General features: G+C 42.3%; 1 protein-coding gene across 16 annotated transcripts in view; it reads left to right on the plus strand.

The window, feature by feature from the left end:
* The window catches only part of RBFOX1 (RNA binding fox-1 homolog 1), a 1,986,757-nt gene that overhangs the window by 1,937,539 nt on the left and 36,849 nt on the right, over positions 1-12,369 (plus strand). For 10 of the 16 annotated variants that reach the window (XM_074346731.1, XM_074346730.1, XM_074346732.1 and 7 more), the window contains 2 exons: positions 7,101-7,143; positions 11,916-11,980. In XM_074346731.1, the coding sequence (XP_074202832.1) occupies positions 7,101-7,143; positions 11,916-11,980 (108 nt within the window). Of the gene's footprint in view, positions 1-1,334; positions 1,375-7,100; positions 7,144-11,915; positions 11,981-12,369 lie in introns of all 16 variants that reach the window. The other 6 variants (XM_074346734.1, XM_074346737.1, XM_074346738.1 and 3 more) reach the window with 2 other exon arrangements.

Consider the following 12,369-nt stretch of genomic DNA (forward strand, 5'->3'; position numbering starts at 1 on the left):
TCATTGGTCCTTTGCCAGAATCATAAATCATCTGTAAACTCCATGGGAAGATATCAGGGAAGGTTATTAATAACAGTTGCTCTCCTTTGGGAAACATGCCTTTAGAAACCCACATGTTTATATTTGCAATATCCTGTGATCTTCACAAAAGCCAGTGAGGTGTGCAGGCTACGTAGGAGCCTTACTTAAACCCACTTAAATGCTTAGGAATTGTGAGCCAGTTTCCCACAATCACAAAGCCGTGAGCTGCTTTCTCTGGCTATTTCCCTCAAGCTATACCAGGAAACTTCTGGAGAAGCCCAGGATCTTTTTCTGACCCTGTCCTGTGAAATCCCTTCTCTCTGGGGTGACTGTATGCATCAGAGAGCTGCTGAGAGACCAGGCTTGTTCAAACCTAATGTGGGGTTTGGTTAGTCTGGGTATAATTTATGCAAATATATACACAGATATATGCATATACTCACATATGCACACATGAGCATGCATGTATACACAGATGTGCAAATGCATACTACCACACACATTATATGCACACTGTATACATTCATATATACATGCACATCTATCAACTTATACACATGGGCCTATGTGTATAAGGTGTACATACGCACTTGTGCACATGTATACACATGCACACGTGTGCACGTACACGTACAAACACATATGTGCATTCAGATGCATTCATGCACATGAAGCACACACTTGTATCCAAACACACACACTTGCACATACATATACACACATGTTCACACACTTGTATAATTAGAGATATTCTACATTTACCACAAAAGAGTGGCCCATGGAATTACCAACTAGAATACTATACTGTGAAAGAATATAGAAAATTTCTGAAGTCATCTGAATTACCCAGCTCCCCTGAAGTCATTCAGCTATAACCCACACTGAAAATGTGACGTCCATGCCCCTCCTCTGATCAATCATATATTTTAAGCGGATGATTTTTTTTTCCAGGGGGAGTGAGGTGGTTTGACTGAATGCAAACTCTGACCCTCCTTTATAAGCCTTTTTAGCAGATCACTTAAAATAAACGTCAATCCTCTTTGCGTTTCTGCCTGCCTCCTGAAAGGTCGGGAGGTCGGGTATCCGGCACGCCACCCCATCCTGAATCTGGGCCAACGCCGGACCCCAGCCTAATTTTCTCGGTCTGATGGACGGCTGTTGTCTCCAACCTCCTTAACCAATGTGAAAACGATCCTCGGTTCCTGTGTTTCGGATCTTGTGAGCAGACTAACTTCGCCAGTGCAGGGGTTGGTGTGTCTGCATGGGGAAATGCACTAATATGGATGTTTCTCTTTGTGTGTGCACCCTTGCAGTGTTGTTTACCAGGATGGATTTTATGGTGCAGACATTTATGTAAGTATTCATTAACGTGCATGCCATCCTTGTTTCCTCCCGGAGTCATTCTTTTTACAAGTTTGCTGCCGATTTCTTTAATCCGTGCTCCTCTTCCTGGACTATGGGAAAGAATCTTAAAGGCTTAAAGGGCAGAAGAGAAGGGCTCTGTTCACGACAGCCACCATGCTGTCGAGTGAGTGGAACCAACTCCTTGATTAACTTCAGAACGAATACAAACCCTCCCCAACCCCCCCCCCCCAAAATGGTAGCATTTCTCCCTTGTCAAATTAAAGACTCTCCTGTGGAAAGAAATTCTCTCAAGTTCTCACTATGGTCTGTGTGTTCTCAGTACCATACTTAGGGTAACAGCTGTAGTTAGCAGCTGTAGAGGGTTAAAAGATATCTTCATGGCTGCTGTTTTGATGTTTTCCTGCAAATACATTTATTTATCACTACAGCCCTAGAAAGATGTTTCTGCTCCCAACCCCATCTCTCTTGCTCTCTCTCCACCTCTCTCTCTCTATTGATGATTTTGGCAAGAAATGTCTCCTAACAAAATGTAGACCAACTTGAGCATTCAACCTTTTCTTTTCAACCCTTCATTCCCTCCATTTACCCCAAACAATTACGTGACTTAGCGTTACTTATCAAATTTAGAATTATTTGTTAAATAGTGTCACTTTGTTAATCTTTTCACTTTTGGAAAAGAGTAGGGTGTTTCTCATTATGGGGCCCATAATTAAACTTACTCAAGTTGATCTAGAGGTAGTTACTCTCCCATACTATGATATTAGCATAAAATCAAACATATTATGAAAATGACTTGAAATAAACATGATTTAAAATAAATGGGCAGTATTGGGGGAATTTTTTTAATCCTTATAATTATTTTTATTACAAGTGACCTCAAATAAATTCAGTAGAATCGTATCTGTTGCTTTACAGACTAGATAACAAAGAAAAATAAAACCATATTTCTGATTAAATTGAGGCAATTTACTAGAAAATAGGAAAGACACTAGTTATTTAATTATCTTCCCTTTGAATTTAAATTATTACAATTTTGAGACAGAGTATTAATCTCCATCAGTGATGAACTTGGGTTATATCATTATTGCATCAAGTACATTTATTGTATTCTATGAGTTAGTTTTTTTTTTTTTTTCTTAATAAAATGAGTGAACAACCCACATGCTTTTTATTCACCCAGGGAACAACTGATTTTCTTTTGTGTGTGTATCTCCATCTACTCCTTCTCAAGTCCTCTTTTTCCAAACTTTGAGTTTATACCATTTTAAATAGAGTGGCAGGCAGGGGCGGAGTCAGGTACCCAGTGAACCTAAACATCAGTCTACACCCTCCCCACTGTAGCCTCCGGATAATGGATGCAGACAGAGGGAGTTAGGACTTAGTTTAGAACTTTTTTTTTTTTAATTAGCTAAATGGAGGGGAATCAGGAAGGGATCCACAAATTGGGGGGGGGGGGGGTAAGAAAGAAAATCCACCAAAAATAAAACCATCTTCATCAATATTCACCCAAAGGGGAAAAACGTGGATACTACTAAGTCTAGATAAAATCAAACGTATTATTATATTCGCTGTCATTCATTGAGTGTTCCCTTCTCTGTGAAATGACAATCACATATTGAATTATTTGTAAAATGACAATAATTTATTGAATTATTAATTTGTGCTGCCTCATGGGTTGGTCAAATTGGTATCTTCTTATAGATTTCTGCATAGCAGGGAGTAGAAGCTGCCTAAAGGCATATGCTGTAGGAGCCCACAAATTAGGAAAGAGAATGGACTGGTTAGAGTAATGGATGGAGTATGTCTGCATTGGTTGGGATCAGTGAAAATCCAGGAGAACAAGGCAAATAGAGAGAGCCGAGGGACTCAGAAGAGAGTAAATACACCAGCATCCAGCCTAAGGTGGAAAGAGAAATTCCATTCAGGGTGAGAAGCTCCAAGAAAAGTCCCTTTGTGCTTTTGGTCCTTTAGGGGCTGTTGTTTCCCACTGGGTGAGGTTTAGTTTAAGGATATCATGTCAGTATCTTCAAGTCTGGAGTTCCCTGGTGTCTAGGTTTAGAGCTCTGTTCCTCTTGCCCTTGTCAAGCCACCCTCCTATCCAAAAACATTCATACATTCCTCCCATTGCTCATATTATGATGATAGGATTTTTCAGGAGACAGTTCCAAATAGGGAATGAGGTGACAGAAAGACTAACTGAAATATGAATTTTGAGCTTCGTTTACCCAGCACATTTCTGTCGTCTTTCCAGGAAGGTAGCTTTTGGAATACTTTGCTCTGTGTAAGACGGCAGCTTTGGAATGTGGCTGCTGGATGGTGCCTGTCTGTAGGGGACGGTGATGAACTAGGCTGCCCCATTGTGGCAGCAAACCAAGGGCTCACAGATGGCCTTAAGTTGATTTAGAGGCAAGAAAGACTGTGAAAATTCCTGCACTCTGGAGTTTACAGAGCAGGATTCATCCTGGACAGAAGTATATTATCACCTTGAACATGCTTTTTCAAGCTGCTACCCCTACCTGCCTTCAGACACTGGTATGTTCTCATGACTGGAAACGTCCCCAGTGCTTTTTTTTTTTTTTTTTTTAAGAAATGACGATTCAAGAGGTTCATAAAAGGCATGCAAGGCTGTATTTTGCTTAAAGGAAGTTTGTGGCTTGCTCCTTCAATCTCAGTAAAAATAATGCACAGCAAATCGGTTTAGGGCAATTCTAAACATGGGACGTGTGTTAGACGCATCGGCCACCTCTAATAGGTTTAAACCAGTTGTTCCTCTTCAATTTTATTGGGCTGAGTTCTGGCTTTGGTTACTTTTAAGGAAGGTAAGGAGAGTCTACTCTCCAGTGCTGCCTACTCAGATCGTCCCCAGCCTTGACCTTGTACCACTTTTCCTCTCTGTTGTCCAAGGTCTTTCCATCCCTCCCAGCTGGCGTTGGAGCCCTCGGGCATGTCCCAGTCCTGCCTAAGCACTTAGGATCTGAGAGACCTGCAGGATCCCTGCCCCTAGCAAGCCACAACCTCCTCTCTAGGGCTAGCTTGCCTTAAACCTTTCAGAGAAAGGAGGATTAAGGAGAGAGACAGACATGATCATAGACACCTTGAAAGTGCTGGAGGCAGTAGATTTGTTCTCAGATGCCAAGTGAGCTAGAAACCAAGGTGAAAACCAGGGAGGCTCCTCTGGGCTGAGCGCAAGGAGAGATCATCGCACGCCGGAGCCCAGCTCTGCAGGAGAAATACAGCCTGTCCCATTCAGGCCACCCATCAGTGGACGCAGGGGGTTCTGGGTCAGCAAGGAGGACGACAGAGGTCACAACCTGCACCCCTCCTACCGGAGGATGTATTCCACAGCCACACTGCTTATGTAACTTGCATATCAAAGCTACAAGTTCGCCATTACTGCTTGGCGGTACATATTTCAATAAATTCTTTTTAATGAGAAAGTGGACCAAATTAAAGAAAAAAAAAATATATATATACACATAAAGAAAAAAATATATAAATAATAGGAGAGGAGACACATGGGTATGAGAAACTGAACGTTGGAGTAGGAGGACCACGTTCCCTGGACCTGCAAAGCGATGCATTCTAGTTAGGGGTGAAACTCTAGACCTCCCAAGGCCGGCAATGATCAAGTTCCTGAAAATAAGGGTAGAGGAACTAAGCTTACCCAAGATAGGTGTCTTCCCCCACGCAGGGACATAGCAGAGAATGTGGCGTTTGAGCAAAAGAGAATTATTGAAAATGGAGAGAAGGAAATGCTCATAAAGCTATAAAGAAGACCTGACAAACTAGAGTAAGATACAGAGTTCTGGGCCCTGGGAAGCAGGGAAGAGAGGACAGGGGAATAAGAAGAGAGAGAGAGGAGAGAGAGAACTGATAATAGAATATAAATGCTTTCCTTGCTCCCTTGTAATCGGGAAGCCTTAAGCTTTCCAGACCCTCAGTGCAACTGTGAAGCTACCTAGTGAGTATGTCTCGATGAGGTTCCAGTGCATTTTTGCACCATGACTCAACCCTGTTGTAACAAGCTTCTGGTTGACACCACAGCTCAACACAGTTATTTCTGAATTCATGTTGCTCTGTCATCCATGGATCTTAAAACAGAGAGGTGTTCTCATTTCACTGAGGTTTGAGCTCAGGAGGGAGAAGTGTCAGTTGCTTTCCGGAACATGTAAAGCTGGAAAGCGGAAATTCTCGGAATAAAACCCCCAGGTCCTTATTCCTGAGACCGGACTTTCAATGTGAGTCAGCCGGGAATGGGCCTCAGGCTGATCCGTCACCAGGGGGAAGTGACCGACCAAGAAGTCAAGCGTCTACTGTGGAAAAGGCAAGACAGTCAGCCTTGACTGCATCACCTCGTCCACTCCTCACCTACAAAGGAGGTATCGCATTACACATTACCCATCACCCATCACCTCCATTGTTGCTGGGATTTTTTTTTCCCCCAGAAGAGGAGACTTTTTTCAAAAAATAGGTGAAATAATTTGTCCAGAAATCTTCACTGACATTGGGGTTTGAGCCCACGTGACCTAGCTACCGGGTTCAACCCCTAAGCCCAGAGCCAACAGAATAACATTGTTGTCCTCAGTGAGCAAACTTGAGAATCGCAGTGAAAGAAAAGAAAGGAGGAGGGTGAGAAGCGAGAGCATAATGGAGACCAAGTGGGGCAGGCAGGCCCCTGGGGATAATATCTATACTTGAAATATTCAAATAAGCGAGAGAGAGAGAGCTAGATTTACAGGCGTAGTCCCACAAACGTAGGTTTTTAACTTAAAAAGGAAGGCTAACCAGAACTAAATTGGAAAGAAAAGCCAGACTCTATTAGAAATCCATTTTATATACACACAGCTTTATAAGGCAAGTCCCTAAATCTCTTAAAAGGTTCCATCCCCTCGATGTCTACCCTGGAACTGGAAAATTTCACTTCCAGTTAGAACCGCTCACATGGAAGATTAGCTTCCTGCGTGAATAACTCTCCCACCCACAAACCGCTCCCCAGTCTATCCCAGAGATCCTGTCCTACTGAGACCTTGTGAGTGTCGAACTTGAGTGAAGTGATGACAATGTCAAGGGATCTGGAAAAGCTTCTGGGAAGGAAAGAAGCTTTTCTAGACCCAGGTGCACACACATGTCGTTTTTCTAGTTGTATATGTTAAAAACAGCTTTGGGACATCAATGTGATTCATTATTTCATGAGATGCAGTTGGGCTGTCTGTGGTTATTTGAAATTAAATTTTTTAAAAATGAAGGCACTGATACCATTACGGTTGCGCTGTGGTGTCATCTTCACTGCCTCAATAATTAGGTAGCAAGGTTAAATCCTTGGGTGTTCCAGAACATCCCAATGATGAGCTAAAGAGAGAAACATGAGATGGTTCACCTGAACTGTTGAAATATGCTTGGAAGGGAAAAAAGCCATGAAAGTATCCTTTTTCCTTCTTTAAAAATAAACACAGGTTATATCACAGATACAGTGAGTGCAGTGGGATCCCCACTCCCCCTTCTCGATCGATGCTCCCAGTCACAGAGATTTGTGACTAAAAACATCTGGCAGTGCCTGGTTCCTCTCGGTTTCCTGGGTCATGCTTAGGGTCTCCGTGAAATAAGAGAAGCAAACTTGTAAATGAATTGCTCTGGAATTTCTGTCTGACTTGTGCATTTTCTTTTTATTTATTTCAGTTTTGCATTGAAAACATTACATTTCTGTTTCCTTATAGAGTAGTGTACCAAGAGCCTGTGTATGGCAATAAATTGCTCCAGGTATGAAATCCCGGCTGGTGGAAAAACTCATCACTATGACTGTGGGTTTGCTGTGAAATCCTACTAACAAGACAATTCTGGGGAGGGGCGGTGATCTCTAACGTAGAAGGAGGAAAGACTTCACTGAATTTTCCAGTTTTGATGTGAATTCTAGGACAGAGATGCCCGTCCTCAAATTCTCCCTCTTTGCTAGATGATGTGTGTTACCAAAAGAGAGGTCTGGCTTGGCTATTCATTTTCTTGGCTTAAAAATGCATCTGGATTCAGTTAATATAAATTCAGTGAAAAGAACTCAAGGGTTTCATTGAACCAGTTGTCTGAAACATTTTTTGGTAGGTCCCTGAAGTCAACTGAGATGGTTAAACCAAAGACCTTTTATACATCCAGCAATGAGGGACAGCATAGCTAACATAACTTCCGCTGGTTTCACTGTAGTTTCTTATAAATATATTTCACAACTCTTGCCACAGCTCTCAAACCTATTTCTCAGTGCTTCAGCAACCCCCAAATGAACGAACTTGTGGGAAGAAAAAAACCCAACACATCCATTGGAGGGTAGCTGGCTAAGTCTCCAAATTTGGTGTGTAATCAACATTAAAACTGTCAAATAAAATGAAAGAAGAAGGTAAAACTAAAGGCGATCAGTGGGAGCTTTATAACATGGTTTCCCTATAACCTGCAAATCTCATTTTTGTTTGGTCTTAAGTCAATTAAGAAAATACAGGTGTTTTTTGTTGGTTTTTTTTTTTCGTGAGATTAATCAAGTTTCAATAAGAAATCTAAGATGAAAACAGTGGGTACTTGGACCTAGGAGAGGACCAAATAATTCAAATTTCTAAGATTAACTTTTATTTTCACTTTTTAAGAAAACTGGACTTCTATTGCTACACTTCAAAATCAGCTGAACCTATCATGCAGATAAATTGAAAGAGTAATGATTTATATTTACGTTTCACTTTTTGCCAGCGTTCTTGTAAATGTCATTATACTGCATAAATTTTATGTATAGTTTCATCCACCTGTTTTGCACAAAGTGGGATCCTTGAATATTCTCAGAAAGCTGGGGAGGCCACGGCATATTACAGTCCTACCCACCCCCGTGTCCCCACCAGCACGCAAAAATTTCACCCCACCTCCTAAGCAATTCGCCATTTGAATATTTGAACACCTTTCCCCCAAAGTGTGCTCTCAAGTTGAAAGTGTGATTTCCACTGTCAAACCAATTAGCGATGCAGTGGGGAGCCACAGTGTTCATCATTATTGCTTTACGAAGTTCCACAAATGAGGAACCAGTTTCATTTCGTTTAACTCAGCATCTCCCAAACCTATTTGGTCAGAAAACCTTTCCTTTCCCTGCCACCATGAATATCCCATCAAGCGCAGTTTTGAAAATGGTTCACTGGAGCATCATTAGAGGTCCTTAATTGGTGTGTGCCCCCTGCGATGGACCTCCAGAGGTCTTGCTAACAAAGGAAGTGTTTCCAACCATGTGAGTCGGTATATTCTGGCCACATCTGATGGTGGTGGCAGGTGTGGGAGGGGGAATCCATAATGACCATTTAAGTTTTATATTCTCTATAAGGTCACATTTGTATTTCGCTGCCCAGCATGTGAGATTGAGTACATTTTATGAGGAAGGAGGGTAGAACCGTCCTGCGCTTGTCACCCCTTTCTTTCCCTTTGGCTTGGTGGTGGGAAAAATCTAATTGTCCAAGGACGCATTGTTTTGTCCTATAGTCTGGGAGGACCAGTTTCAACATGAACACGGCTTGGTGACTGCAAACGGCAGTGAGTGCTTTTTCTCAGACATTAGCCCAGAACCTTGCAAGAAGCCTTGGCTATGCTCAGCGAGCTGCAAAATACAGAGCAATAAAATTGATTAGAGTCACCTGTTAGAAAGGCAAATTAAAGCAATTTGTATTTTTTTGATCATTTTACAGTGTCTGCACACATACACCGAGTTAATACACAACTCTAGCTTTCCCCTTAAATTGACTTCATACAGAATAAATATAGCACAGGGAGACAGTGCAATATGTGGATGTAGAGGTATCAAGCCATCCAATCTCTTTCTTTTTCCAGTTATGATATATTTCATGGATCACTTAGACCTGGAATGTCCAGTAATGCAGCCACCAGCCCCATGTGGCTATTTACATTTAAATTCAAATGAACTCAAATTAAATAAATTAAAATTTTTGTTTGCCGTACCAGCCACATTTCAAGGGTTTGCTAGACATTTAGGACAAGTGGCCACCATATTGGACAACACAGATATAGAACATCTCCATCACCATCAGGTCTACTGGAGAGCAAGGAGATCGCTGACCAAGGTCAAAATCTCTCCACTGGCTCCACAGACTTTAGCCAGCTATGACTCTGACTGTTGCATCAGAAATGCCTGAAAAACAAATTCTTAAATAACAAAGACAAACGCCAAGACATTGACTACTTGTGCCTGCCTTGCAACGGAAACACACATTTATTTTCTCTAAATGGCCAAGTCAAATGCAAGCATACAGAGGCCGGGTCCTTCCCAAAGCTTCCTTCTGCCCCTCTGTCGTGCAGAAGGACCCCAGGTGTCCCCACATCCATTTCATGTTCATGCGATAAGCATCAAGCAGTCAGTGAGGTTCCTTTTAGGTATATTCTAGTTTTTCCCACTTATCATACTTGTTACCAGCTTCCACTGATGGAAACCACTGCAGAAGCTGGGGAAGTTAAAGAGTTCAAAGAAGAGGGTTTGTCAGCAGGACATTGCTAGCTATCTTTGTTGGGACCAAATTCATAGTCAGCAAATCACAAATGACTTAACATGGCCTTTGATTTAGAGATCTTTGCAAGAATTCTTGTTTTTCATTCTGGGAGTGGACAAAAAAATAACACACGCATACACACATACACAAAGCTTCTCCACTCAAAGCTTCCAGCTGGTTGCAGCTAATGCCTCCTAGCAGTCAGCTAGCCAATGCCAGCCCCTCCCTACCTCATTAAGTTAGGCTGCATAGCTGCACACCTGCATCTTTGCGGATACACGATGAAAGCCAAGGAGCTGGGCAGGCAGATGAAAAGCATGGCTCCAGAAATCCGGTGACCCAGTTTCCCCTCAGCCCATCAGTCTGCGTCTTGAGCTTGGTGCTGGTGTGACAACTGCTTTGGTTTTGCAACCCCTCAGCACATTTAATGAGTTTCTCCGTTCCTAATTAGAGAACATGGTGTTTGGAACACCAGGTGGTGTCTGGCTATAGACCTCTTTTTTTAACTTCCACATTGTTTTTCAAGAGAGACTTTTTTTTTTTTTAAACTACGGGTTCCAAATTATTGGTGATTATCTGTCAGAATGTCTTGGATGTGTCTTTTCCAGAATGATCCGAAGAACAAACTTGTTTAAGGATAAACTGCCTTTTTGGAATTGCTATGGAAGCGATAGCAAATTTACTCTGAAAGTTAGCTGCAATTGGCAGAGGGTAGAAATAAACTACCGAGACTAGTACATCTGCGTTTTAAAAGATGCTTTTTGCTGTTTCATCATTCATCAGTTTTCTGTCCTACGATTTAGTTCTTCCCCTATATAGAGAGCCAAAAATAACAAACTCCCCCCACCCAAGATTCTGTTAAGCCCCACGCCCCCCACGCCCCCCACGCCCCCCACGCCCCACCAGTTATCGACTATTGGAGATGCGCTGACTCGGTAGTCTGCCCTGAATTGTCCCTTTGCAGTGAGGGTGAGAAGGCTTCTCTCGGGGGCTTGTGGGACTATGCATTTCCAATTAGCACGTGAATGGTCCCTGTGTTATCGGTGGAGACTGGGTCCTGTTTGTTAATTGTGCTGAGATCACTCGACAGTGGTTGATCTATCGCTGTGGTCTGCTGAGCAGGAAGCTCTGTTATTTTCACAGTTTGATAATCAATGCTCCACTGAACACAATTCCTTTCGAATATGCCCATTTGCTTGTCCTCTGCTTAATTGAACAATTGCAATTACTGGTACATACAACTAAATGTTAATTATTTTTCTCAGATTTTTTTTTCTCTCCTAACGATTTTATTTACAAATTGGAAGACTTTATCATATTTTCCACACCAGACAAATTCCGCATCTGAACCAGTGTGATAGCTTTAGCTGAAAAGACAGAATTTTTAAGAAGGGCTCACCATTCCTTTTTTTTTTTTTTTAATCATTACGTGACATTTAGAAAGCTAAAGACAGCCTTCTTTAATTGCTTTAGTGGTTGAACAACTACATATGCAAGAGACTTCTAATAAACTTTCAATCAAAGGATTCTGTTCATTTTTTATAAATACAAAAGTAAGACAGCAGGGCATTAGCTTGACCTATATTGGATTTTTAAGGTAGTAATCAAAGACTGTTTGAATAAAATGTAAGCTCTTAGCTAATAAGTAATAGGCATAATCACTTTTGAAAATCTGGAAAGTTCAGCAAAGTATAAAAAATATTTAAATAATTCCCCATAATCCTCTCTCCAACCCCAAGTTACCATTAACATGTAGGTACATCTCTCTTGAAGAGGATCTGGGTTCTCCCTTTGGAATATGCTTACAACTGCTAACCTGTAACATCCAGCTGGGGTCGGTACTCCACCCCTGTCTCTCCAGCGTGTTCTGTTCTTCTGCTTCGATACTAAGCTTTCATTAACCTACACTTTAGATTGGTAGATGTGGGTAACTGCTGTTCTGGTGTGATCTCACGTGTGGGCGCCCTGAGGTGGCCTCCTCTGCATCCCTGAGTCAAATTTCTCCTTGTGTTTTAGGGTGGTTACGCTGCATACCGCTACGCCCAACCTACCCCCGCCACTGCCGCTGCCTACAGTGACAGGTAAGGGTATTCCTTCTCGTGCTTGACAACTACTTGGAAATTAACTTAGCTGGTGGGAGACGGGATTCTCGTCGGGTCTTGGTGCAAATGCATGACTGCTAGGGAGGCAGCACCCAAACAGTTAGGTCCCACGGTGGAGGTAAACACAGGGTCATACACAGAGAGGATGCACGATGGCGCCTAGTTCATTCTAACCCTTGCCCTCGCTGCTAAGACACAAAGACCACGTTTCGTCTGTGCCTAGTTCTTTCAGATCTCAGTTCCCGTGACAGCACACTTTGCACGCACAAACTACACTCCCCGTACAACCCTCTCACGGTCTTCTCTGTGAGACACTGGTTTCATCGAACTCATAGGACGAAACCCAGGAGATGATCCTGCAGGTTTAC

The sequence above is a fragment of the Camelus bactrianus genome, chromosome 18 (assembly GCF_048773025.1).
Source record: "Camelus bactrianus isolate YW-2024 breed Bactrian camel chromosome 18, ASM4877302v1, whole genome shotgun sequence".
NCBI lineage: Eukaryota > Metazoa > Chordata > Mammalia > Artiodactyla > Camelidae > Camelus > Camelus bactrianus.